Source organism: Lemur catta, chromosome 21 (genome assembly GCF_020740605.2).
Source record: "Lemur catta isolate mLemCat1 chromosome 21, mLemCat1.pri, whole genome shotgun sequence".
Lineage (NCBI taxonomy): Eukaryota > Metazoa > Chordata > Mammalia > Primates > Lemuridae > Lemur > Lemur catta.
In genome coordinates, this window is record NC_059148.1 from 15,520,370 (window position 1) to 15,546,376 (window position 26,007).

Consider the following 26,007-nt stretch of genomic DNA (forward strand, 5'->3'; position numbering starts at 1 on the left):
GCCGGCGGCCCATGAGCCCCGGCCTCAAAGTTTGCGGCGGGCGGGCGGGCGCGGAGCCTCCAAGATGCCGTTCCACCCGGTGACGGCGGCGTTGATGTACCGGGGCATCTACACCGTGCCCAACCTGCTGTCGGAGCAGCGTCCCGTGGACATCCCCGAGGACGAACTGGAGGGTGAGTGCCCCGCCGGGACCCCCGCCCGCCGGCCCTCCTACCTGTGCGCCCAGGTGAAGCGCGGCTGGGGCGCAGGGGTTGGGGGCTGTCGCAGGTGCCGGCTGCCAGGTGGGCGCCCCAGCCAGCAGCTGCGCGGGGACGCAGGACCCGCCTGCACCCCTGAGCGCCGCGCTGGGGGTTCCCGAGGCGGAGGGGCGGCCCAGCCCCTGGCCGCGGGGCCCCCCGCGCTGCGGAAACTTGCCGGGCCCCGCAGCGGGGTCACGGGGCCGCGCAGCCCGCGGTGACGGTGCCGCAACGCAGCGGACTCGGGTGGGGGTCCAAGCTGCGCCCCCGACGCGGGCCCGGCCGGAGCACCCGCATCCTGATCCCCTCCGCGGCGCCCGCCCGCGGCTCTGGGCTCGCATTGACATTCCGCTCGTGTCGCTTTAAAAATCCAATCTGCTCGGGGAGCCGGAGAAGGGGAGAGGGCGACTGCCCTGCTCTTGCCTGCTGCGGGGCCGCCCCCATCCCCACCTGCGGCTGCAGCCCCTTCCCCGCAGCCCTGCGGGGACCCTCTGCCCGGGGCACCGGGAAGGCGGCCCGGGAGGCGGTGGCGACAACAAGTGGCCGGATTGGGCAGCTCGGTCGCGATAGCCCAGCCGGGAAGGGAAAGGCAGAGAGGCCAGGACCCCAACCTGCACCAGTCCCTCTGCCTCTCAGACATGAATTGGGGACCGCAGGCAGTTGGCTAGGCGAGATCAGAGCAGAGGGCAGGGCTGGGGTCCCCAGGCAGAGTGTCCTGGGGAGCAGTGAGCCCCCTGGGGCCTGCCCAGCTCTTTCCCTTCCTGGCTGTGGGGAGGTGCTCAGGCCTCCCCTCCCCCTACCTCCTGGGGCCCCATATGGAGTGAAGTGGGGGGCTCTGGCCTCCTGGGATCTGCTTGTCTGCTGTGGGGGAGGGGCTGCCACCCAGAGGCTGGGCCCCTCTCTGGGTCCCTTGGGTCCCGAGATCTCTGAGATCTGGGGGTTCATCGGGGCTATGGGGGTGCAGCTAGGAGAGCAGTGCAGTCAGGGATGATGGTGGGAGCCAGGGGAAGACATAGAGGGAGGTCCTCCCTCCTTCATCCCCAAGCCCAGGTGGGGCAGATCTTGGGGGAGTCAGGCTGGGCCAGGGGTAGATCCAGGGAGAGAAGAAGGCCACCACCATGCTCACTGCACCACAGGCCACGAGCCACCTGCTCCTCACCCACGGCCCCCGCACACCCTTAGATGCTGGGAGAGCCACGAAGACGGGGTCTGGGGTTTGCTGCCGGCAGGACGGAGGGCAGGGTGCTGTGCCCCTCACCTGACCTCACTGTTCACCCCCAAAGTCCAGGGTCCAGAGCCTCATCCAGGGCCTGGGAGGAGGGGTCTGATGGGGGCCAAGAAGGCAGGGATGGGGCGTACGTAGGCCATCTCTTCCCCACTTTCCTCCCCTGTGCCCAGGACACTCCAGACCTGCTGGTTTCCTCCTCGTCCATCCCTTCCTTCTAGTCACTCGGACACAGGTCAACATGTCTCCCAGACCCCAATTCATTTCCTCCCCTTGCTCCCAGCACCCCCACTGTGACCCTGACACCCCGCTCCCAGCCTTGCTGGCTTGCGTCTCTCCAGCTGCCCCAGTCCTGGTGTGTACCCCCGAGGAAGGGGAGAAGCTGGGGAGGCTGGGTGCAGGGGCGAGGGGGGAACAGGGTGGGTAGTGCGGGGCAGAGGCCGCAGGCTCCTCTTGGGCAGCCCAGCCGACGTGCTGGCAGGAGCCCAGCGGCGTTAGTCACCAGTCACACCACATGCACTCCCCGCTTCTCTCCTGTCCCCTTCTCCTGGGCCCTGGGGAGCAGAGGGGCCCTGACGCAGGGGGCATCTGAAGGGCAGGGCCCTGCGTGGGGTGGTTAGACGGGGGCTGTGGCCGGTGGACGGCTCCAGAGGAAGGCAAGAAGTCCTCCATGACGGACCCTCTTCTTGGCTGCGCACACCCCAAAAGCCCTCTGCAAGCCCCAGGCCCCTTGCAGTGGTTCCTGAGTGCCAGGGCCAGGTGGAGAGGGTGGCTGTCCCTAACACAGATCCCACCTCCCTACTTCCCCTCTCTAGTGCCCCAGGAGTGCCCCCGCCCCCAACAGTCTGGGGGAGACCCAGGCCCTCTGCTGGGAGGACGCCATCAGCGAGGGAGCCAAATGTGCCGGGCAGAGGGAGCGGGGCAGCCTGGGACTGCTGCAGACAGTACGTGCCTGCCGCAGGAACCCAGGGGCGGTCAGTCTGGCGGGGGAGGACCAGCCAGGGAGGTGGGGAGTGCAGTCAAGTTGAGGGCTTCCGGGCTAGGCAGCATGGGGTTCGAGTCCCTGCACTCTCGGCTCATGGAGTGACCTTGGGCAATCACGTGCCTCTGAGCCTCAGTTTCCCCACATGTAAACGGGGTTTGGGGACAGAGGACACAGTGGAAGTACCCAGCACAGGGCCTGGCAGTGGGGGCCCGGGGACCCAGATGCGACACGAGGGCAGGCCCTGCAATGTGTAGGGCCATGAGGCAGGGGCGTGGGGTGTGCAGGGCAGGCTGGGGGACAGAGCCAGGTGGAAAAGGCCTTGAAGGTCTGGCAGAGGCACCTGGGGACCTGTGGCCCCGGGGAGCCGTGGATGGCAGTTGGTAGGATAGGGAGGTGGCTGGGCAGAGCTGGCCTGAGGCCCACCCAGCCCCCGGGAGGGAGAGGCATGGGCTGTCCCGGATGATGGTGGGGACACACCCCCTCCCCCCACACACACACGCAGCAGAGTCCTGCAGGGCACTGAGGCTGGTCCTGGCAGTGTCAGTGGGACTTGAGCACCTGAGGATGGAATGGGGGTGGCCGTAAGCTTTAGCCCTGCCGGCCAGAGAGGAGGAAGGAGTCAGACAGGCAGACAGCCACCAGGGCAGGGTTCTGGGCTTGACACTTGGCCTGTCCGGACACACAGTGGGGTCTGTGTTCAGACTGGCCCAGTGGGGGCCTTTGGGGCAGGGGAGGCCCGCGAGTCCCCTTTGCTGCCTGTCTTCCCTGCAAGCCGAGCAGCTGCCTCTGCACAGGCCTAACACTCAGGGAGGCCGGAGTAGTGGGGCACGGGGCCAACGCCGCGGAGAGTGGCAGCCACTGCGGAGGACGGACACTGCCCCCTCCTGTGGCCTCCAGCCGGTGCCTCCCTCCCACTGGACTCCGGCTCTCTGACGGAGTGCTGGCGTCCCTTGGGGCCTGCTGGGGACGCAGGCCCTGACGAAGCTCCGCAGGTTGGGGAGAGCATTGGGGGATGTCAGGCTGGAGGCAGCAGGTGGGGACAGCATCAGTCTGGAAACCTGGTGGCCCTGCCAGCCCATTCCCGGGCCTCCCCGGGGGCGGGAAGCAAGCAAGACTTTCAGGGGAAATGCACCCAGCTTTGATGTGCTGATGGCACAGCCGTGACAGGGAGCTGTGACATCCCCCCCACTCAGGGAGGCCCCTGCAGAGGCCAGGCTTCGGCCGGGGTGCAGGATCTCGTCCCCATTTCACACATGAGGCCCCTGAGGCTAAGAGAGGGCAGTGCCTTGCCCAGGTCACTCGGCTGCTAAGCGGCAGAGACAGAATCCAAGAACGGGCCTCCGGTCCCAGCACCAGCCAACAAGAAAGCTGGCCTGGTGTCCCGAGTTCGCGCAGTGCCCCCCTCCCTCCGGCTCTGCCATGTGGGACACTCTGATTTATAGTGTCCATGTCTGAGCCAGTCCGGCCAAACACATGCTTCATTCTCCTGCTTAATCATCCGGTAGCCCCATTGTACAGGTGAGCACATACCTGCCCAAGGTCACCCAGCCAGGACCTAGGAGAGCTGGGATTTGACCCCGGGACTCTGCAACTTCAGCTGCCTCCGTGGCTGAGAGGATGGGGCCTGAACTTGGCCTCCAGGGACCGCTGGGTGTCAGCTGGGGCCGGGGCAGCAAATAGGACTTTGTGGTGTGAGCTGGGTGAGCCAAGGAGGGGTGGTTGAAGGGACACCTGGACGGGGAGGTGGCAGTCTGTGGATTTACCTAGTGGCCCGGGGAGGTTAGCCTTGCCTGAGAAATGGCTGTGGGGCCCACGGGCTGCCGCAGGGCCTGTCGCCAGCCCACATACCTCGAGATTCACCTGCCCTCCCCTCCAGCCCCGTGCGTTTCCTTGGGGCCTCCAGCAAAGCAGCCCTGGGCTCTGGGAGCCACACGTGGCCACTGCCAGGGCAGGGGATAGCCTGGACCCCAGCTCACGGCAGGGGAGGGGGCGGCTTCCACCGCTGCCCCTGCTGTGCGTCCAGGGCTCTGCCGTCCCACCCTGCCATCTCCCAGTGGGCCTTTACCAGGGATGCCAAGGGCTCAGAGAGGTGCAGTGCCTGACCCCGGGTCCCCTGCCCCCAAACAGCCCCTGGCCTAGAGGTCCAAGGATGTCCCCCACCAAATTCAGATTGATTCCCCTCTTCTGTAGGTGGCCCTTACAGCAGGTGGGGGGGGCAGGGTCCTCGGGGGCTGGACAAGGGGACAAGCAGCCTCCCGAGCCTCCCCTCATGCTTCTTAGCTGCCAGGGGAGGAGAAAGCAGTTGGGACAGTTAGTGGACTCTGAGTGACAGCCTCACATCCAGTGGTGCATGAACTCTGTGTGCTTCAGATGGGCGGGTTCCCCAGATCGGTTGTTCATTCATTGCATCATTCATTCAGCAAATGCTTATGCTTGAATGACAGGCCCTGTTCTAGCCAATGGGGACACAACTGAGAACAAGACCGACCCCTCCCTGCTGTCTTGGCCCTTGTGGTTCACAGTTCAGTGTGGTCAGTGCAAGGGCCGGGGAAGAGCAGGGTGTGCCGGGGCCTAGAGTCAGCTGGGGACACAGGGGGATCTGGGGAGAAGGTGAGACCAAGCTGAGACCCCGGGTCGTGTCAGAGGTCACCATGGCGAGGTGAAGGCCATTCCAGGTGAAAGAAGCCACGTGTTCAAAGGCCCAGAGGTAGAGCAGGCCTGGTGCCACCAGGACCAAGAGCCCTAGGGCTGGAGCTGAGGACACCTGGGGTGGGCAGAAACCTAAGTGATGCCTTTATCTCCCAGCCTCCGTGGCTGCTGGCCTCTGCTTACACACCTCCGATGATGGGGAGCTCACCACCTTATCCCCATGGAAACTCTAGGTGGGAGTTGGCCAGGAGTTCCCAGAGTTCAGGCTTTGCAGAAAGCCCTGGCCCTGGCCCAGACCTCCCAGCCCAGCTGCCTCCCTGGCCCCGGGGCCGCTGGTTAGGACCAGATTCTCAGGCCCTGCCCGGGTTGGATGTGGGGAAGTCCAGAGTCAGAGGCTCTGGGGGTCTGGGTGACTCAGGTGCCACCCATGGTTGGTCTGTCTTGGCCCACAGGTGAGCCAGTCTGACCTCCAGGCCTTGGGTGCAGACACCAGGTGGGAAGAGCCCCAGGAGGGTGGGGGCTTGGCCCAAGCCACCTTGCTGTGTGACCTGGAACACATGGCCACCCTCTCTGGGCCATGGCCCCTAGTCTGTGGCGGGGCCAACAGGCTGGGCTGGGCTTTCCTACCCCCCTGAGACCAGGGAATGACCCCAAGGTGCAGGATCAGGGTTCACAGACCCCCTAAGGCGAGGCCTGGGCCACCCTCAGCAGCAGAAACAGCCCTGACCCCACACGGACTCTGGGCGGCTGCCTGGCCTCGCTGGGCCTGTTTTCTGGGTCTGCAGCAGGGACACCTCGCCTGTCGCTGCTTCTGCACACATATGTGCGGGGAGCCCCACGCTGCCTGCCGCAGTCCTGCACAGGGGAGCAGCCGAGCGAAGGCCAGGAGGCCGGCAGGGGAAAAGGAGACCCCCGGGGACCGGAGCGAGTGGGCTGAGATCCTCCCTGTCCATAAAGGCTCTTTGAGGCTCTGATCAAGGGCCCGCAGCAGAGAGACAGAATAGAGCAAAGGTGGAGGTTAGGACCCCTCGACAGTCCTCAGGAGTCTTTGGTACAACCCTGTCGTCCCGTATCATCCCACCCATTTTACTGTGGGTAAACTGAGGCCGACCCAAGATCGTGCATGGGTTGCTCCCAGCCCAGTGCATTGGTCCCCACTCCCGAGTCAGCCAGGTCCTCAGGCCCCGTCTCCCCCTCCGTACAGTGGGGGGCGGCCCCCACATCTGCCCTGGCCTGGGCCTGGTGGAGCCCCCGCCCTCCCACCTGCTTCCCCCCCGCCGGGAGGCGCCCTTTAGTCGGCAGCCACTGCTGCCTCCCGTGACCGCTGTGAGTGAGTGTTGGCCCGTGTCAAGGAGCTGAGCCCGAGGAAGCGCAGGGGTGGGGGCGCGGGGGGGAACGGCAGGGGAAGGGGGTGGTAGTGGGGGGAGAGGGGGCTGGCAGGAGTGGGGACGGGAGGGAGGCCTTCCTCTAGCCAGCCCCAGTGTCCTCCGCCACACATGGTCCCCACCACACGGGGTCGCTCTGCGCACGCCAGAAGAGGCTGCCCGAGCCTGCAGCCTCAGACCAGACCCCAAGGGGTCATCGCCTCAGGCCTGGCCCACCTCGGCTGCCCTGCTCAGCCCCCCAGAGGTCCCCGAGTGCAGCCCCATTAGCGCACTCAGGCTGCAGCTCAGCGATCCTGGGGTCTGGGAAGGGGGGTGTTGGGGACAAGACTGAGGTCCCAGCCTGCTCTGCTCCCCCCACAGAGATCCGTGAGGCCTTCAAGGTGTTTGACCGTGACGGCAATGGCTTCATCTCCAAGCAGGAGCTGGGCACGGCCATGCGCTCCCTGGGCTACATGCCCAACGAGGTGGAGCTGGAGGTTATCATCCAACGGCTGGACATGGACGGTGAGTGGCGCCCTGCCTCAGCCTCCTCACCTGTCACCTGCGCCACTGAGACTGAGCCCACCCTGGGCCTCTCGATCCCCCGACTTGGAGCCACCCCAAAGCCCATGGCGTGTTACAGCCAGGTCTGGTCCCCTTTCTGTCTGGAGAATGGAGGCCAGAGAGGTTGTGACAGTCCCGGCCACGCATAGGGGTCCAAGACTGTTCCTGCCTGTATTTGAGAAATTTTAAAGCACAGGAAAGTAGGAGGGGTGTAATAGCAGCCCAGGCCCCACCCTCAGAATGAAACCATTACTTTAGTTGTACTGGCCCCCTGGCATTTTATTAGGAATTCCTACGAAGGACCAGTAATACCAGTCCCCCCCCCTTCCTCATCCCATCTGTGCCCTCTTCCTGTCCAGGCAGAGAGCAGATGACAGCCTGGCCGGGTCGCCCCTGTCCTGAACTTCATTCGCTGTCTGTACGGTGGGGAGTGTCGGGCTCCCCACACGCCCAGGAGCTGGGGACGGTCCCATCCTCCCTAGGGGCCTCATCACACTTGGTGGCTTCAGCATCAGCCCAGAGGCTGGCACATGTTAGATGCCCCTGAAATTGACTCAAGCCTCAGAGAAGGCAGGCACCAGCCTGAGGTCACGATGGGCCCAAGGTGGGTCCTGGGCTGCCCGCCTGGGCCAGGTCTTGGCCCGACCTGCTGATTGGTCCTGTGCCTGTGCCAGGTGATGGCCAAGTGGACTTTGAGGAATTTGTGACCCTCCTGGGACCCAAGCTCTCCACCTCGGGGATTCCAGAGAAGTTCCACGGCACTGACTTTGACACGGTCTTCTGGAAGGTATGTCCTGACTGGTTGGGACCCAGGGCTGTGCACACTGTAGAGAGCTGTTACAGGGCCAGCAAATGGCTGGGCCCACACTGTAAAGGGGGGAGACTAGGTCATTCTTCTGTCCACTGGACGTTTTGCCTCCCAGAGGGCCATGGGCTCCCTGGGGGAGGCTGGTGTCAGTCAGGGACTCTAGGGGGATGCAGCAAATGGTTTCCAGCCCTCCGGAGTCTGAAGGTCTGTCACCGGGCCCGTGTGGCTGCAGGGTGGGGACTATGGTGGCAGCCAGAGCACTGTGTTCCCCCCCAAGTGCGACATGCAGAAGCTCACAGTGGACGAGCTGAAGCGGCTGCTCTACGACACCTTCTGCGAGCACCTGTCCATGAAGGACATAGAGAACATCATCATGACGGAGGAGGAGAGCCACCTGGGCACGGCCGAGGAGTGCCCCGTGGACGTGGAGAGTGAGTGACTGGCCCGGAGCCACAGGGGCGGGCCCAGCAGCTTGCAGGGGGACCATCAGGGGTTTGCAGAGGGGGGCTGGGGGGGCCTCCTTGCCTGTCTCAAGTCTCTGTCCCAGTGCGCCCCCTGGGATAAGCCCTGACTCCGTCGCTTCGATCTTCCCTTGTCTTCCTCGGCTCCCCGGTGCTGGCGGCCGCAGCCTGCTCCAACCAGCAGATCCGGCAGACGTGCGTGCGCAAGAGTCTGATCTGCGCCTTCGCCATCGCCTTCATCATCAGCGTCATGCTCATCGCGGCCAACCAGGTGCTGCGCAGTGGCATGAAATAGGCGCCACCTGGGGCCACTCCACACCTCCGCCGCCTGCAGCCCTCTCCCTCAGCCAGCTCCCTGGGCCACTTCAGGGCCTGGACGTCCAGTGACCCCACCCCACCTGCCCCATGGGCCTTGCATGGAGCTGTGGCCTGGCTGCAGAGGGCCTGGCAGCGGCTCTGAGGATGGCCCCCGCCCCCCGCCCCCTGCCGTGCTCTCACCCTGGCCTGTATGTAGCGCTAACTCCCCACTGTCCAGGGGCTCCTGGGAAATTAAGGAGGGATTTGTACAGGAAGCCCCGGGACCCAGTTGCTGTGGTGGTTCCTGAGGGAAGAGGGGCCCCTGTGCCCAGAGAGGGCAGCCGCCTGCCCAGGACCACACAGCCAACCCCAGCCCTGGTTCCTGAGCTTAGCCCAGGGCTCTGGGCAGGGCAGGGGCAGGCCTCCTCCTGGGTCCCTTCCTCTGACCCTCTTAGACCCAGCCCTCCTGCTCCACGCACCCTCTGGGGCCAGAGCCGGCCCATTTCACAGGTGAGGAGCCTGAGGCTCAGAGGGCCCGAGATTCGGCTTCAGTTCCCCCTTCAACAGGGATTTTCAGGAAGGGCAGAAGTTCATGGCATCTAAGGTGACCCTGCAGTCTCCCCACCTTCTGCCATGCCCCCCACCAGAGGCCCAGCCACCTAGGGCCACATTGCCACCACCCCAGCACAGAACCTAGAACCGTAGTCCAACTGAGGAAGGAAGCAGAGCTGAGGCCGAATAGCCCAGCAGCCTGTGTGGTCCCCGCCAGCCAGGGGGCTCCTCCAGGGCTGAACCTTGGGAGGGCCCTCGCGCCACCCGGGGCTGAGGAGCTGGCACAGCCAGGGCCACGAGGCTCCGCCAGGCTGCGCTCCCAAGCCTGGGGCTGCCCCCGACTTCTCTCCCCCTTGAGGTTGGAGACCAGCTGCTGTCCCTGCCCAGCTGTGCCATCCCAAACACTTGGGCACAGCTCACCTGGGCAGATGTGGGGGCTGTGAATTCCACCCGGGCTGGGATGGCAGTGGAGCCCTTGGGCTCCTCTCAGACCTGGAGCCACTTCTCAGCGGGCGACAGGCACAGCCACACCGGCGCACCTCTGCCTGGCCGTGCTGAGCCTCCGCTGGTCCCGAGGGAGGAGGGCAGCGAGCACGGACCACCCTGGAAGGACCACCCCTCGTTCCAGCCCTGCCCAACCTCTGAGAGGGGCTGGAGAGCGGAGCTCAGAGCCCCGGGCAGGGGCAGCACCGCCAGACCACCGTGGTGACAGACAGGACTTTCTTTATCAACATCTGGGAGGTTTCTCATCCATCCTCTTAAGACGTCACATGAGTTGGGGGGCGGGAGGCCCGGCCGACAGTCTCAGGGGCTCCCTGGGTGCAGCACGAAGGGGCTTGGCTTCCCCGTAGCTTTACTGTGACTGATGAGAGACCTGACCAGGCGGGGGTCAGGCCGGGATGGGGGCTCAGCCCCACTGGACTCTGGGCTGCAGGGGCCACCCCCCAGGTGGGGGTGCCCGCAGGGATGGGGGCAGCTCCTGGACTGGCGGCCAGCCCACAGGATACTGGAAGATGGTGGCTCTGGTGCGTTCGGCCCTAGAGAAAGGAGAGGGGCAGAGGATTAGAGTGGGACACAGCCCAGGCCCAGGCTGGGGCGCCCCGCACCCCAGCTCACCCGCCCCACCACCCTGGCTGTGCAGAGGGTCAGCTGCCTACACGACCTTTCTGGAAAACACACAGACCCTTTGAGCCAGCAACCTCACCTCTAGGAACTGAGCCCAAGGAACTAGCGGGGTTGTAGGCAGAGACTGCGCTACGAGAATGGCCGTGAGACAATGGAAATGACCTTAGTGTCCACGCGTGGGGACTGACTAAATACACATGCACGTCCACAGCGGAGAATGCTATGTCGCCTGCATAGAAATTAAGGCAGATTTATTCGCACTGACAGGGAAAGACACACTGTGTGAGCAGGGAGAGAAAAGCAGCTTATAAAATAATGTATATAGCATGATACTATTTTTGTTTAAAGATATATAAAATATATAAATGCATAAAAAAACCCTGGAAGATACCGCAAAATGTTAACTGTGGTTCTGAGTGGTGCAATTATGGGTGATTTTTTTTTACTTCTTTATACTTTTCGAAAGTTTTACAAGCATGCAAGCCTTTGAAATCGGAAAAAAATATTGTCTAAAATTTTTTTTTTAAACGCCTCTTTTCTCATGCTACTCACTGTCCTCCTCAACGTTTATCTCCACTGGAACTCAGGGCCCACGTGAAGTGCCTGCCCGAGGACAGGCATCCTCTACGCCCGGCCTGGGGCACCCTGTCCTAAGGGAGCTGGCCAGAGCCCAGTGACTGCTGAATGACAAGCAGCGATGCTGAGGGCTCTTACCGACCAGGCACTGTTCCGGGCCAGACGTCATGGGCTAGAGAGAAACTTCAAGAATCCTCCCTCGAACCCAATTTTATAGATGCGGCAACTGAGGTGCAGGAAGTCGGTCATGTGACCAAGTGACACTGTCAGGGTGGAGCAGAAGGGACTGGAATGCAATCCACACATGGCTCCAGACACTGCCCCTCCCCCCCCGCCCCCTGTCCCCCAGCAGCACCCCACCAGGCCCCACGCCAGTCTTCGGGGAAGGCGAGGCCCCAGCAGCTCCTGGCAGGCTTGTGGGCCTGGTGGCCAGCCCTCTGCAGACAGAGAAGGGCCTGGGCCCCCCGGGACAGGTGTGTGGAGGGGCAGGTGGGGACCTGGGCTCAGAAGCCCTGGGAGTTGACCCCACTGCACCACCCGGCCTGCCCCTCTCTGGGCCCGTCCAGCCACACAGCATCGAGGACATCAGGGAGCCCTAGGTGCAGCCTCTAGGGCCTCCAGGTGTGTGAGCACAGGGACATCCCCTGCTCCATGGCTTGCTGCCTGCTGGAAAGCAGCTCTTGACATGATTTATGGCACCGGGGAGATTCATACACTCCGCCAGCCGCAGAGAAGGGGGGAGGTAGGCTCCGCAGTTGCAGGAAGGGAGTGCCCCAGATGCCAGCCAAGCCCGGGCTCCCGCGGGAGGCTGTGATCCTGGGGAGCCCCTTCCTCCAGAAAATGGGGCAGATTCTCAGGCCACAGAAACCTAACTCCTGGGTCCAAGGCTCAGCCCAGAGCCCCTGCCCGCCCCGAGGGCAAACCCTGCGTCTGCTCACACACGCTGGCACATTGCCAGGGCCCCAGACACGGGCACCCAAGCCTTGGAGGGCACCCCTCTCACCCCCGCACAGTAGACAGTGCAGGGACATTGAGGGACACATGTGGCACCGCTCTGCTTGTGGCTTCTCTTGTGACCCGTTTGCCCTGTGCCCAAGGACAGGAGCAGGTCCCTTGCATTTGCCCAGCCACGGTCCGAATCAAAAGGACACAGAGTCTGGGGAGGAGGATGGGCCGTGACGGCGGCACTGGCCACACAGGGGTCCAAAGGGGCAGATTAAGAGGGATAAAGTCACAATCTGAAGAGCCAACAATGGGAAGCAGGACAGGCACTGGCCTCGCCGGGGGATTAGTCTGTGTCTGAGGCCACCTCTCTCTCCCTCGGCTGCTCTTGGCACGTCCCTCAGGATCAGTCTGCCGAGGGGGACAGCACAGTGCTGCCAGGCTGGGGCTCGTGGAGCCGCCGTGTCCCCACGTTTACAAGGAGGGCTCTGCTCAGCCTGAGGGGGTTGGAGGGAGCTCTCGGGTCAGGGTGGCCCCTGGTGGCCCAGGCAGCCATCTGTGCCCTGTGCCCTGGGGGAGGAAACAGACACCCAGAGAGGAAGAGGAGCTGCTGCAGGTCCCCGACCTAGTGGCCACAAGAGGCCCCCGGCATTTACATCTAGTGATCTGTCATCCAGGCCGGGGACCCTGCTCCCTTAAATGCTCAATCATGCGGCCAACCTGTCCTGGGCCCCCCAAGCGTGCTCAGGCTGTGAGCGGGCAGCCGGGGGCCGGAAGGGTGATGTCCTAGCTAAAGCTCCCGGGATGCGGCTGCCTTTGCCAGGCACAGAGGTAGGAGGCAGTTTCTGGCAGAGGAAACAGGATGTACAAGGTGCCCCCAAAGTACCAACGACCGCCATGTCTAAGACGCTGCCAAGTGTCCATTGCGACTGACAGGCCAGATGCAAGAGGGGAGAAGGTGACCCCACAGGCCGGGAGGTGAAGGGAGCAGGGGCAGGCGAGGGCGCGTCAGGGCTGTGGGGTCAGGCATGACCTGCAGGGGACCAGGGAGGTGAGACCAGGAAGGCGGCACTGTGGCCGCCCAGGAGAGCTGGGGGAGGAAGGGCACAGAGGGCACTGTTCCCACAGGACTGCTTCCAGGCTGGAGGAGGGGACAGGAACACACCGAGGGGACCTGAGGACTTAAATCCACCTACCGCCCCCAATCCCGCAGAGTAGGGCCATGAGTGCCCGGGCCAGGGCCAAAGGGCCCTGGGGTCATGTTTTGCGAGACCGGCCTGCAGGGAGAGGGCTGTGCGAGCCCAAGGCAGCAGTGACAAAAGCCAGAATAAATAGTCACCTCCCTTGCCCAAACCCCTTTTTCTCAAGGCTGGAGAAAAAGTAGTTCATCTTGGCTCTGCACCCTCAGGGGGCAGGTGCACAGGTGGGTGGGCACAGAGAACAAGTGGCCGCTGACAAAGTACTGCATCCCTTGGCAGTGGCCGGCCTGGGTGCAGGGCTCAGACCCCCTAGAGCTAAGGGTAGGCCCCAGGTGCAGACTCCATTCCAGAAACAGCCGCCACCATCCTAGCCGCTGGCCAGGCCTGAACATGGTGACAGAGGCAGCCTGGGGTCTAGACACGGAGCAGGGACCCAGCTCGCTCTCAAGGGAGGGCGAAGGGCAGCGGGTGTGTGGGCAGGACGGCCACAGCCTCCTGGAGCGGTTGTGATTCCTTGGCTGCACAGCGGGGGTGCCAATCTAACCAAATGCCCACTGTGAGCACCAAACAAAGCCAGCCGTCATGTGGTCACCATGTGTACCTGTGACTGGAGACAGTCATTCCACCTCAGTTTCCCCTCCTGCAGGGCCCTACAGGGGACAGCGGGGAGCAGGTGCACAGTGACTGGCACACTGGGGGCTCAGTAACCACAGCTCAGGCCCCTCGCTCTAGCAATGGACTTGGTTGGGGAGGAGTCAAATCTGCCTGGTCACCTCCCTCCCCTGACTCCAGGAAGGGGCCGAGCCACGGGGAACAGGGGCCTTCAGTGCACACGCTGCAGCCTCTGGCTGGGCTGGGGACCCAGGAGCCCCCAGCGTGGCCCCTCAGAGAGCTCTGTGGGAAGATTTGTGTCCGGCCCCTGGGCCTGGGCAGTTCAGAGAGACCCCTCAGCTTCAGAAAGGGCAGGCTGTCTGCGGTCTTGTCCCCAGAGGGCACGGCAGGAGGGGACCCATAGGGCCTGTACCTGCTGCTCGGGGCTGAGCTCAGCCGCTTGGCTCTCTTCTCCAGCCAGTCCTCCACATGGCCCTCGGGGAGCTCGGCAGTGTCCAATGGCCAGTCTCTGGCCCGCCTCTCCTCTGTGGGTGAGAGGGGGGCAAAGGCAAGTGAGGGGTACACTCATGCCCACCCGGACCCCACCCTCCCACAAAGCAGCAAGAACTGGCAGGCCCTGGGGTGCCGCAGCGACTTTTCATGGGGATACAGGCTGGGAGGCCAGGAGCAGAGCCACTGGTTTGTCCCCACCACGCCTGCTGCCACCTCCCGAGGCCATCTTAGCACACCGAGGCCCAGCGCTCTGGGTTTTACTCTGTTTCGCATCAATGGAGATAGCACCGGACCGGCTGCCTCCCAAGCTCTTGGGGAGTTGGAAACAGGATGGTGCATGTAAGGAGCCTGGCCCTCAGGAGGGCTCAACATGAGGGCTGCGGGGAGGCAGTGCGGGTCATAGAACAGGGTCGAATCTCGGCTCCACCACCTGGCAGGTCTGTGACTGTGGGCAGAATAACGAGCCTCAGTTTCCCCGGTTTTTCTACTCATAAGATGTCCTACAGGCCGGGCACAGTGGCTCACGCCTGTAATCCTAGCACTCTGGGAGGCCAAGGTGGGCAGAATGTTTGAGCTCAGGAGTTCGAGACCAGCCTGAGCAAGAGCGAGACCCCGTCTCTACTAAAAATAGAAAGAAATTATATGGACAAGTAAAAATATATATAGAAAAAATTAGCCGGGCATGGTGGTGCATGCCTGTAGTCCCAGCTACTCAGGAGGCTGAGGCAGGAGGATTGCTTGAGCCGAGGAGTTGGAGGTTGCTGTGAACTAGGTTGATGCCACGGCACTCTAGCCCAGGCAACAGAGTGAGACTCTGTCTAAAAAAAAAAAAAAAAAGAAAAGAAATGAAGCTCTCCTTATTTTATATAAATAATAAAAAAAAGATGTTCTACAAAGACCATTGCTCAGTGGTGAATTAAAACCAAGCAATGAATGGAGTTCACACCCAGGCGTGTGATGGGGTCAGAGTCCCCGGGTGGGCTGGGAGGGGCCTGAGGCCAGAGGAAAGCAATCACACACAGGGACCAAGGCTCACGTGGGGCCGGGCCCTGGGCCAGCACTCCACAGGCGTTGTCTTGCTTCATCTTCACAAGCAGTCACTTTGGACAGCCAGGACCCTGCCTCTAAGGGGTTAAGCTATGTGTCGAGGTTATAGGCGGAGCCAGGGCTGTCTGAGCTGCCAGCTCCCAGCCCCCTGGGCCTCTCCCTAACTCTGTCTCCACTAGTCGTCACCTCTAGCTCCGGACTCCCTCCCGTGCCTGTGCTGTCCTCACCACGGGCCAGCCGTTCCCGATAGCCCACGGCCAGCAAAGATCTGGAGAGGCCGCTGCCGCCAGGACTAGCTGGCCGGTCCCACGAGGCCTCGCCTCTGCCCAGGAAAGCTCCTGGAAACCCTGTGTTGGTGCCAGGGCTGCAGCCACACTGCCATCACCATCGGCTTCCCAGGGCAGGGCACGGAGCCTGCCAGCTCTGCCTGGTCAGGGGAGTGAGGCCCTACGGGGGACGAGGGCAAAGGCTGAGCTGCCCCAGACACTCGCTGGCTGCCTGAGGCCACCTGGACAGGGAAGCACGAGTGGCGGCACTCGGAGACCTGGAGTCGGCCTCTAACCTGGCGGGGCTCACGCACAGCCCCGCTGCCCGAGTGCCGGCCTCGAGGAGGCCTGTGGGGGACGATCAATAGCGACCGTCCAAGTGGGACAACTTCCTTATTCTCTGGCAGGAGATGTGAATTTCCCAAAGGCAGACAGGCAGGTTTCCACGGAAGCTGACCTCGCCTGTCCCTGGAATCACCAGGCTGTGAGACTCCCGAGGGCAGGAGGGTGCTTTCTTCATGTCCTCATCCCCAGAGCATCATGGGGACCCGCCTGGTGCCGAGTGGGGACTCAGTACGTTGCCTGACTGAGGGAGGGAGCCAGTGCCTCCGTGAAGGACGGCCAGGCCAGCCACAGGGCCCAGGTGGGGTGGAGCCACATCCTCAGGGCTCCTGGGCAGGAAGCCACGTGTGGGCCTCTTTCAGGGGACACAGCCCTGGGCCTTCTCCGGTCATGCCTGGGCAGTTTAGAGGCCCAGGGCTCCTGGTCACCCTAAGCAGCCCTTGGCCTACCCCACAGGGCAGCTCCCCTGGTCTCAGACACCGCACTCCCGGGGGACCCCCCAAGACGCACCCTCCACCTGCATGCTCAGCTCCTGCAGGTCACGCTCCGACATGTGGGAAAATCTGCAGTTGGAGCCAAAGTCGCACTGACCTGTGACAGAAAGACAGAGTCACTCACCGCTCAGGAAGGGCTCGCACTGTGGGCTGAGGGGCACCCTGATGAGGGCTTCCAGGGGTCTTAGGGGTGGGATTTCAGGGCCTGAAGAGTAGCAATCCCGGTCCGGAACCAAAAGCTGGACTCTCTCCTGCCCCACCACACTCGGCAGTCAGAGCGACCCATCTGACCCATCACGCCCTGCTCGTGACCCTTCCCTGGTGGTCCCCCCCGTGCTGGGGTCACACCCAACCAAAGCCTGTCATGACTGGGCCGCACGAGCCTCTGTGGGCTCTCTCTCGCCACCAGCGCACCCCCACGCCCCGATGAACTACACGTGGGTCCCTGGAAGGGTCACACTTCCCGTCTCCACGCCAGGCCATGGCGCGTGCTGTGCCGCGGTGCCCACTTGCCTCACCTCGGCAGTCGGACTGCTCCTCAGAAAGGCTTCGATGGCAGCTTTGCCAAGAAGGTACCAAAGTCCGGGTGGCCTTCCCAATCTCAACCAAGGAGACCAAAATGTGTCTCAAAATACTGGCAGACTAGAGGTGAAGTCTGCGGGGAAGCCCCATCTGCAGGCCTGGTGCCCATTCTAGAGACGCCAACACCTTCCTGAGGAGGCCATGGCCACGCACCCAGCTGCCCTAGCTCAACAGCTGCAGCTCTCCCCAGTGCTAAGCCCCCTTACAAACCATGGGAATCATCACAGTTTTCCTCTTTGCCTTGGCTGCCAGGAAGCTCAGGGCCAAACCCTTAGAAAGAACACAGGACCTCCTAGGCAAGCACGGGGGAGACTATTCTCCTAGTTTTGTCTTATTTTTCCTCCAATTACTTTTATGTCTTTGGTTCCTTTACTTACTGAGTTTTATCTCTTTGAACGACATGCAGCTTTAGCTGAGTATTGAGCAGTCTAATTAGCACCTGGCATCCTTGGTTCTGACTCTGACCTTCCTCAGATTGTTGGACCTATTACCATCCCGGCCCTGCCTGCCGGGAAGGAGGCCACGGAGGCGGTCGGGTTCCCGGGCTAATCTAATCAGCCAGTCTATTACACTCATCAGTGTCTGCTGGATTTAGCGGCAATCTCCCAGTGCTTGCTGTTCCGAGGAGCCGATGAAATCACATCCTAGTCTCACGAGCCGGGGGCCTGGGAAGTCCTAAGGTACAACCCCTGGGAAAGCCCCGCATGACCAGTCAGCGAGAGCCAAGGCTGCAAAGTGGGCTCGGTCTGGTGGGCAGGGTCGGGTGAGACGCTCTGCAGAGGTCCACGCAAGACAGACTGGCATCGCAGGCCCCCGAGGGGACCCGAGCTGAGCAGAGCACTTTACCTGTCAGTAGGAACTTCCTGCAGGGCCGCTTATTCTGCTCGTCCAGCAAGATGGCGGCTGCGTCTGCGGGAGGAGAGAAGGGCTGGGTTCAAATGGCGCCACCAAGGCAGCGGAGGTAGAAGCCACAGGGGCGTGGACTTTAGCCGGACACGGTGGTGTGGAAGGAAAGGAGCTCCCCATCCATGGAGAAGTGTAAGGGGAGGGGGCTGCTGGGCAGAGGATGTGAGCTTCAGGTGACCTCAGCCCCTCCCACCCCACCCTGGACCAGCCAACGGCAAGAACCAGGTTTCAGGTCAGAGGTCCTCAACTTTGACCGCACAATAGAATTACCTGGGAAGTTTTGTTTTGTTTTTTAATCTTGGCACCATGGGACCTCTCTTTGCAACTTCCTGTGATGCTAGAGTTACTTCAAAATAAAACGCTGAAAAATAAACAAATCCTGGTGCCCAGGAAGCCCGCCAGCCAATGCTAGGGTCCGGGCATGGCTCCATGGGTGAGACTCAATCTCTGCTTTGTTTCCCCTCCTCCCGCCAGCCGCGTGCAGGCGCTCAGGGCCAGACTAGCCACTGCCAAGGACAGGACTCCCCAGCAATCGTTCTGGACACCAGCCCTGACCCTGGTTTCCTCTGATTTCTCCTGTCTTTATTTTCATCCTATAGTTATGGTTTTAAATTCTGTGTGCTTCTATGTAGGCAAAGTATCAATCAGTTAAAATTTGTAAGTGAATCAAATCTGAGGACAGTGACCTGACTCAGAGGCCCTGACACCCTCTGGGGGAGAGGAGAGGCCAGGCCTGAGCTGGACATTTGCCCGTTTTTCTAGAGGCTGAGGCAGGACGACGGGTTTTGGAGTCCGGGAAACCTGAGCTCAAATCCCAGCTACACGTGACCAGACCACGTGCAGGCTGCTTCCTCTCCCCAAGTCTCAGTTTCCCCGTATGTAAAATGGGAGGAAAACTCCCACGTGGCAGGGCTACTGTGAAAATTTAATAAGACAATGAATGGAGAGCACTTGGCAGAGGAGGCCGGTGATTTCCCAACCTTGGTGGCACATTAGAATCAACGGGGAAGTGACAAAAACCAGCCTCTGAGGCTGGGGGCTGCCCCTGCATCGCATTCCCCGCGTGGTGCTACCGTGCAGCCAGGACTGAGCGGGTGCACAGCAGATGGTAGCAGTTCTTTCCCCAATTCTTATATTATTTTTTATTTTAAAATTATTTTTAAGTTTTTAAATTTTATTATTTTAAGGAGATGGGGTCTCACTGTGTTGCCCAGGCTGGGATGCAGTGGCTATTCAGACACGATCCCATGCTGATCAGCTCGGGAATTCTGACCTGCTCCATTTCTGACCTGGGCTGGTCCCCCTCTCCTTAGACAACCCGGTGGCCCCAGCTCCCGGGAGGTCACCATATTGATGCTGAACTTTGCGTGGATGCCTGATCAGCGTAGCGCACTACAGACCATAACTCCTGGGCTCAAGCGACCCTCCTGCCTCAGCCTCCCGAGTAGCTGGGACTACAGGCGTGTGCCACACCTGGCTCTTACTTCATTTCTTCCTCACAGACCCATTGTATTGTGCTAACATCCCTGTTTTGCAGAGGGGAAAAATGAGGTTCAGACAGGCGAAGTGATCTGCCCAAGCGCACACAGTAGCAAGCGGCAGCGCCAGGCCTGACCCTGGTGTGTGCGAGTCTGAAGCACCTGCCCCACCCCCTGCAGCTGCTGATGTCCTGGTGTCGGGGTGAATGGCTGATGTCCATGTGGACTCCTCCCTGCCCCAGGGCAAGGCAGCTGGTGGCTTGGGGGTTGGCCTGGCAGAGCTGGGAGTTGGTTATCAGAGGACTCGTGCCCAGGAGGCCTGGCAAAGCTGTGGGTGGGGCGGCAGGGTGGGGAGGGTCTTGTGACAGTACGGGGCTTATCAGCCTCAGCCCACCCAGCTGGTGCCACAGATACCACTGCCTGCCCTGCCCACCCCTCCCAGAGAAGGTGGGCTGGTGGAGGACCCCCACCCTGAGGCTAGGACAGCTGAGCCTTGCAGGGGGGCTGAGCCCAAGTCCCAGACAAGGGGCCCTGGCTGGGTGGCTCAGTGTGGGAGAGGAATTCCAGGCTGTCCAGCTTCCGGCTGGTGGTTCTCAACCTCAGCCACGCTTCAGAATCACCAGGTAGTTTTCAAGTACTTGGATACCTAGACCTGCCCTCCCTTCAGGTTCTGCTGTAATTTGTGGGAGGGGGCGAGGATCAGAATTGTTTAAAGATCCTCAGTGCCTCTGAAGTGCACCCCGGGCTGAGGCCCCCCAGCCTGGGCCTTGCAAAAGGAAGCCCACAGTCCTCGCACAAGGAAGCCCATGGTCCTCCTCCGCTTGGCGTTCAAGGCTCCTCGTGATCTGACCCTACTGGTCCTTCTCACTTCATCTCCCAAAATGAACAGCTGCCCCTGGTGCCCCGTGTTAGTTTGCAGGTTCATTTAGACCTTTATCTAACAAGCATTCACTGAGCACATCCTGTGTGCCAGGCACCAGGCCAGGAAGAGGATTTAAGTGGAGAGCAAGTCAGAGCGGGTCCTTCCTTCCGGTCCAGCAGTCACACTAATCCATGTGAATATAAATGGGGTAAACATCTAGCACGTAGACAAATGACCTCACCGGCCCAGGGGTCGGGGAGGACGTCCCTGAGGATTCGCTGCCTGAGTTGAGCTCTGAGATGGAGGGAGCTGGCTTGGGGCGGGGAGGACAGCAGGAAGGGCATGCCTGCCGCGGGGACAGTACTCGCAGTGGCCAGTGACGCCGCAGCCGGGAGGAAGAGGCCGGCGGGGCGTGGAGGCCTGGGCAGGATGGAGCTCTGCCCAGAACACATTGTCGCAATTGGGCACAAGGTCACTTAAAAGAGGAGCCCGGTTTTATCCACCTTTGAATCTTCAGAGGGTCTGGGAGCCAAGGCCGTGCTGAATGATCGAGCCCACAAGACAAAGGCCTGCGGCAATCCTTTTGAGGACCCTCAGGCGCTGTTCCTGCTCAGTGAACCCTTATGTTCACTAAAAGCCACACACTCACCATGAGACTGCTGAGCCCGTCTCGTCCCTGGGAGGTGGGTACTGTTGTCATGGCTTCTGCTTCTCTTGGTAACGGTCTAAGCCAGGCAACCCTGGCTCGGGGTTAGGATCACCTGGAGACCTTTGAGTAAAAAACACTGACCCCGACCCCACCCTCAGAGGCAGGTTTGGTTGGGGTGGGGACCAGGTGAGGTATTTTTAAAGCCTTCCTGGACAAAATGAGGGCCACACTGTGAGTGAGTGACACTTGGGACTGACACCCAGGCAGCCTGGCTCCAGGGCCCGTGCTTGCCCTGACCATGGCTGATGGGCTGCCAGCCCCTCTGAGGGTCAGGGGACTTGCCCCAGGCCACGACGCTGGGAGCAGAGTGGGAGTGGAGAGGAGCCCAGGCTGGGGCACAAGGTGCCTCCCCCAAGTCAGTGCTGTCGCTCAGGGTACACTGGCGCCCTGGGCAGCCTCCTGGGGAAGTGGAAAGAGCTCATGTGCCAGCTCGGTCCCCAGCAGCTGGGGACCCCTGGGCTGCCCAGCCCCCTTGCTCTGAGGGAGCTGTTCTAAGGATGGAACGTGGTTGGGATGTGAGAGGTCACCCAGGGGACTAAGAACGCAGGAGCCCTGAGGAGGGGCTAGCGGCATCCGCTGTCTCTCCTTGTCTGTAATTAACACCAGGACCATTGCGATCAGCCCCGGACCCCGGGACCTCGCCGTTCTCAGCTGACAGTCTGGGACTAGGAACAAGTACCAAGGTGACCTTGGCTCCATGCCAGATCACAGTCCCCTCAGGGTTTGGGTGACAGAGAGCCTTTGCCTAACACCAGGGTCAGAGGCCTCCCAGGGACCTTGGAGACCCCACTGCCCCCGAATTCCCCGTTTGTTCCCACTCCCAGCCAAGCCTAGCCTGCTGAGTGGCCTGGCCACTGTCCTTCCATCTTCCAGAGCCTCAGCCTCCTCATCCAAAACGGGGAGACTCCAGGAAGGCTTTAAAAATACCTCACCTGGTCCCCACCCCAACCAAACCTGCCTCTGGGGAGGGGGTCAGGTGTCAGTGTTTTTTACTTAAAGGTCTCCAGGTGATCCTAACCCCCAGTCAAGGTTGCCTGGCTTAGAGAGTTACCAAGAGAAGCAAATGATGAACCATGGAAAGCACATGGCATACAGCAAGCACTCAATAAATGCTCACTCCCTTCTCGTGAATTCTGTCTCAACCAGAGAACAGTCTCTCTCTGTCCCCTTCTCCTCCCTTCTTGGCTACTGGGACTTGGTTCCTTCCTTCCAGGCTCTGGGCCCTGTCCCAGAATCCTGCTCCCCAAACTGTGGAGTACCGGCCCCGCCCCGGCTTGTTCCAGAAGCTCCTGGTCCACCCTCACCCCACTGCCAAGCTCCCACGCCTTTCAACCCGGGTCCTGCCCGGCCACGCTCTGGAACCTCCCTGGCTGTTCCTTAGAGTGCACGTCTAGTGACAGCCCAGCAGAGTACGTCCCCCTCTCTCGCTGGAAAGAGAAGCTCACGTCCCAGCCTGTCCCTCTGAGGGGCCATCTGCCCCTGGGGACCAGTGGACCAGGCCTCCCTCTCTTTTGATCCTCAAAGAGCCCAGACCCAGACTGTCGCTGACCCACAGTGTCCCTTGTCTGACGATGAGGAAGATCAGAGATCCACAAACCTGGCCACCAAGCCAGAGGACACCCACCTCGGAACATGTCGTACCAGACCTTCTTGGCCTTGAGGTGCTGCAGTCCGTTCAGGTGCTTCTTCCGGTTGTGGAGGTTGTCCTGGAAGGAGCGGTCGCAGTAGTCACAGAAGTATCGCTTCCCCATGGCCACCTACGGTAGGTGCTGCCGCGGCCTGGGAAGCCACAAAGCACTTGGTCAGACCATGGAGAAAACGCCACATGCCAAAGCTCTGGACACCCCCACCCACAGCGAGCACTCCCCGAGGCTTCCCTTCCATGTGCCCCGCGCCGTGAAGAATGTCCCACGATTATGGCCTAAGAGGCCTCATTCCAGAGGGATCTTTTAACAATTCTGATGCCCAACCTCCAACCCAGACCAGTCAAAGCAGAACCTCAGTGAGCGAGGGCCGGGCCCTGGTATTTCTTGAAGCTCACCAGGTAATCCTAACACGTAGCTGTCTCCCACCACACCTCTGACCCCTGACCCCTGACCTCCCTCTTCTGCCCATGCCAGCCACACTGGCCTCCTGTTGGCTCCTAACACATGCCGGGCACATGGCCACCTCTGGGCATGTACACCTGCTGTCCCCTCAGCCTGAGTGTTCTCCCCCGGGGACCCACCACGCTTGCTCACCTGGCCCCTTCAATCTTTGTTCAAATACTGCCTTCTCAGTAATTCACTGTGACTTTATTTTCTTAAAATAGCAGAACCACACATTAGCTGCTTCCATTCCCTGCTTTCTTCTTCCTTGAGACACTTATCACCTCAAATCATAAGTTACTTGTTATGTTTATTGTCTTTCTCTCCTAACAAGAACATAAATCCATGAGGACAGGTGTATTTTCGTTTGGTTTATTGCCGGGGCCCCAGCACCTAAAACGCTGCCTGGTACAGAACAGCCAAGCGAGTATTTGTTGTATAAATGAATGAATGAATTCCCATTTGCCCTCTGGGGCAACAGAGGTTCAGAGACAGAAGTGATCTGCCCGAGGCCACACAGCTGATGAGCAGAAGCAAAGCCAGGCCCCTACACTCGCACTGCTGGGTGTCTTCTCTTCCACGGCTGGCTCACAACTTACGACCCCTCAGCCATGATGACCACGGCCACTACTCCTGACCCAGCAGATCTGCAGCCCAAGGTGGGCAGCAATTCAGTGACTCTCCTGGCCGGCCCTGGGGTCCCTCGGTTTGGTGCCACAAGAACAGAGGAGGAACGGATCCCCTCAAGGTCATCACGTGGGATCTGCTAAGGCTGGGCCCAGACCAACCCTTCACCCTGTGGTCTGAGCGCTCACTTCACGGAGCAGGTTCCTGAGGCCCAGAGGAGGAAGGGAAATGACTTCCCCAAGGTCACGAGGTAGCCACCCAGGCTTGCAGCAAAAGCCCCAGCCTCCAGGACCCGATCAACAGAGCAGATGGGTGCAGGAAGAGAGTGGGGGGAGACATGGAGACGAGCAAGCCTCCTGAACAGTCCCCGCAGCCAAGCAGGTTGATGGCGAAAGCCGCTCTTGTGGCGGGGACAGCAGCCATTAAGTCAGGGGCTGTAATGGGATCGGGAACAGTCATTCAAAATGAAAACATATAAAACCTCTCTTCTCCCATTACTGCTGAGAAACTCCGTTGCAGACACGCAGACTTGATATATTAAATTTGGCAGCTCTAATACACCCCGTCTTGCCAATAAACTTATAGGAATTGGATTGAAATTGTCAGAGATGAACGTTTAACGGCCGACTGCTAAACCAAGCCATTCATGAAGCCTGAAGCTCCAAGGAGCTGCTGGCTCTGGGGAAGGGAGGAGTGGAGGAGGGAGTCTCTCTGGGAGACAGAAACGGAAACGGAACAGTGGCTCTGCCGCAGACTCAGCTAGACAAAGCCACACAGGCATCCAGCTGTCGGCTGTGTGACCTTGGGCGAGTCACTTCCCCTCTTTAGGCCTCTCCTCTCTCTGCAGGAATGGGAGCAGCGGGGCTGGGTGATTGCTGATTGCTTGGGGAGTGGTGCAGAGAGTTTGCTAATGCAAATGGCAAAAACGACACTAATAATGTCTGGCATTGAGCAAGAGCTAGTAAATAAACAGCATGGGCTATTATTAGAGCTAGTGGTTTCCGGAGTACCTACTATGTGCCAACACTAGGCTAAAAGCTTTCTGTGCCTCATCTCACTTAATCCACAGGATAACCTGTGGGGTAGGGCCTGTTAGGTTCTAAGAAGTGAAGAGCTTTAGTCAAGGTCATGAGCTCAAAAGCAGCTGAGCTGGGCTTAGAATCTGGGCAGCAAGGCTCCACGCTCCTCATCACTTAAGGAAAGTCTCTCCCAACAAATCATACCGATGACAGCTTTCCTTCATCATCACTCACTACACCCCTGGATCATGCTACCCCCTTTGAACCCCAAGAGGTATTATAATCCCATTTACGAACAAGGAAACTGAGGCTCAGAGAGGTGCTGTGAGGTGCCCCAGGCGTAGGAAGGGCAGAGCAAGTCTTGGTGTGCCTGGGCCTCAGGTCTACTGGCAGAGCCTGTGTTCTCGCTGTCATGCTAACTGTCCCAAACACCAGCCCACCAGGAAATCAGACCACATGCCCTCTGCCTGCCTTCCCAGCCACACTCTGCCCCAAGTGACGCGCCCTCTTGGTGGGCTGTGTGTGTGTGTGTGTGTGTGTGTGTGTGTGTGTGTGTTTCCTCCTCTCTCACATGTGCACACACCCACAGGGGACAAACCAGCCAACAGTTCCATTCCCGTCCTCACCTTGTTGGCCTCAGCCAAGGGCGACAGCTGCGGGCCCACATCCTCCCCTGCCCACCCTCCTCTGGTACACAGGAAGTGCTCAGCCATCCCAGATGGACCAACGGGACCCTGAGTTCTAGTCCCAGCTCTACAGGTGAGCCTGTGGCTAGGTCACTTTTCCTCTCTGGGCCTCAGTTTCCCCATGTGTGAAGCGCCAGGACCCGGTGATCGCTGAGGGCCTCTCCAGTTCTGATATCTGATGATCAGAGGAGCGATGCCTGCGATGGTGCCTTCCACCCTCCTGTCACAGACGCACGCTCAGGCCCTGGCCAGGAGACCAGCGGGCTGCACCGTCCCTCACTGAGCACCTCGCCCCGTGAAGCAGGTCACATCAGCCCCATTTCACCTCTGAGAGGAGGATGCTCAGCCTGGGGACAGCACTGAGCACCAGGACCTGCAATCGCCTCGTTTACGTGCCTGGGGAGGCCGTGTGGGGAAAGGGTTAAGAGCCGGGCCCTGGTGTCAGATGTCAGGGTTTAAACCCAGGTGCCACTGCTCTCTAACTCTGTGCTCTGGGGCCATTATTTAACTTCCAGCCACAGTTTCCTGCTATCAAAACCGGGATCACAACAGTGCCCACCTCAGGGGTTGCCGTGAGAATCAGATCATTCAGGCACTCACTTAGCACAAGGCCAGGCCCACAGGAGGCCCTCGAGAAACACTGGCTGCCGTCCCCCTCATTACTGTCCTCCAGAAAACAGAGGCTCAGACAAGAACAGAATGTCAGTGCCCAAGTGACCTCTGGGGTCAGCTGGTCCATATTACAGATGCGGAAAGTGAGGCCAGGAGAGGAGAAGTGAGTAGCCCAGAGTACACAGGGGCAGAGGTGGCCGTGA

The 26,007-nt window shown here is 60.7% G+C and overlaps 2 protein-coding genes across 2 annotated transcripts in view; one reads left to right on the forward strand and one right to left on the reverse strand.

The window, feature by feature from the left end:
• On the forward strand, positions 1-10,638 carry CABP7 (calcium binding protein 7). The gene is made up of 5 exons (XM_045534425.1): positions 1-173; positions 6,841-6,984; positions 7,698-7,810; positions 8,109-8,262; positions 8,460-10,638. Exons 1-5 carry the CDS (start codon positions 65-67, stop codon positions 8,585-8,587), a joined length of 648 nt encoding a protein of 215 aa, XP_045390381.1. The 5' UTR covers positions 1-64; the 3' UTR covers positions 8,588-10,638.
• ZMAT5 (zinc finger matrin-type 5) overlaps positions 9,848-26,007 on the reverse strand; it is a 25,536-nt gene continuing 9,376 nt past the window's right edge. The window contains exons 2-6 of the mRNA XM_045534426.1: positions 22,398-22,552; positions 17,665-17,727; positions 16,253-16,333; positions 14,008-14,119; positions 9,848-10,178 (exon numbers count right to left, since the gene is read on the reverse strand). Coding sequence (XP_045390382.1) covers positions 10,049-10,178; positions 14,008-14,119; positions 16,253-16,333; positions 17,665-17,727; positions 22,398-22,524 — 513 coding nt within the window. The 5' untranslated portion in view covers positions 22,525-22,552 and the 3' untranslated portion in view covers positions 9,848-10,048. The remainder of the gene's footprint in view (positions 10,179-14,007; positions 14,120-16,252; positions 16,334-17,664; positions 17,728-22,397; positions 22,553-26,007) is intronic.

Excerpts from the sequence above, each read along its gene's own strand:
- CABP7 (XM_045534425.1), top strand. The coding sequence starts at position 65 with ATGCCGTTCCACCCGGTGACGGCGGCGTTGATGTACCGGGGCATCTAC. Across the intron at positions 174-6,840 it reads CCCCGAGGACGAACTGGAGG|AGATCCGTGAGGCCTTCAAG; the intron begins GTGAGTGCCCCG and ends CTCCCCCCACAG. Across the intron at positions 8,263-8,459 it reads GTGCCCCGTGGACGTGGAGA|CCTGCTCCAACCAGCAGATC; the intron begins GTGAGTGACTGG and ends TGGCGGCCGCAG.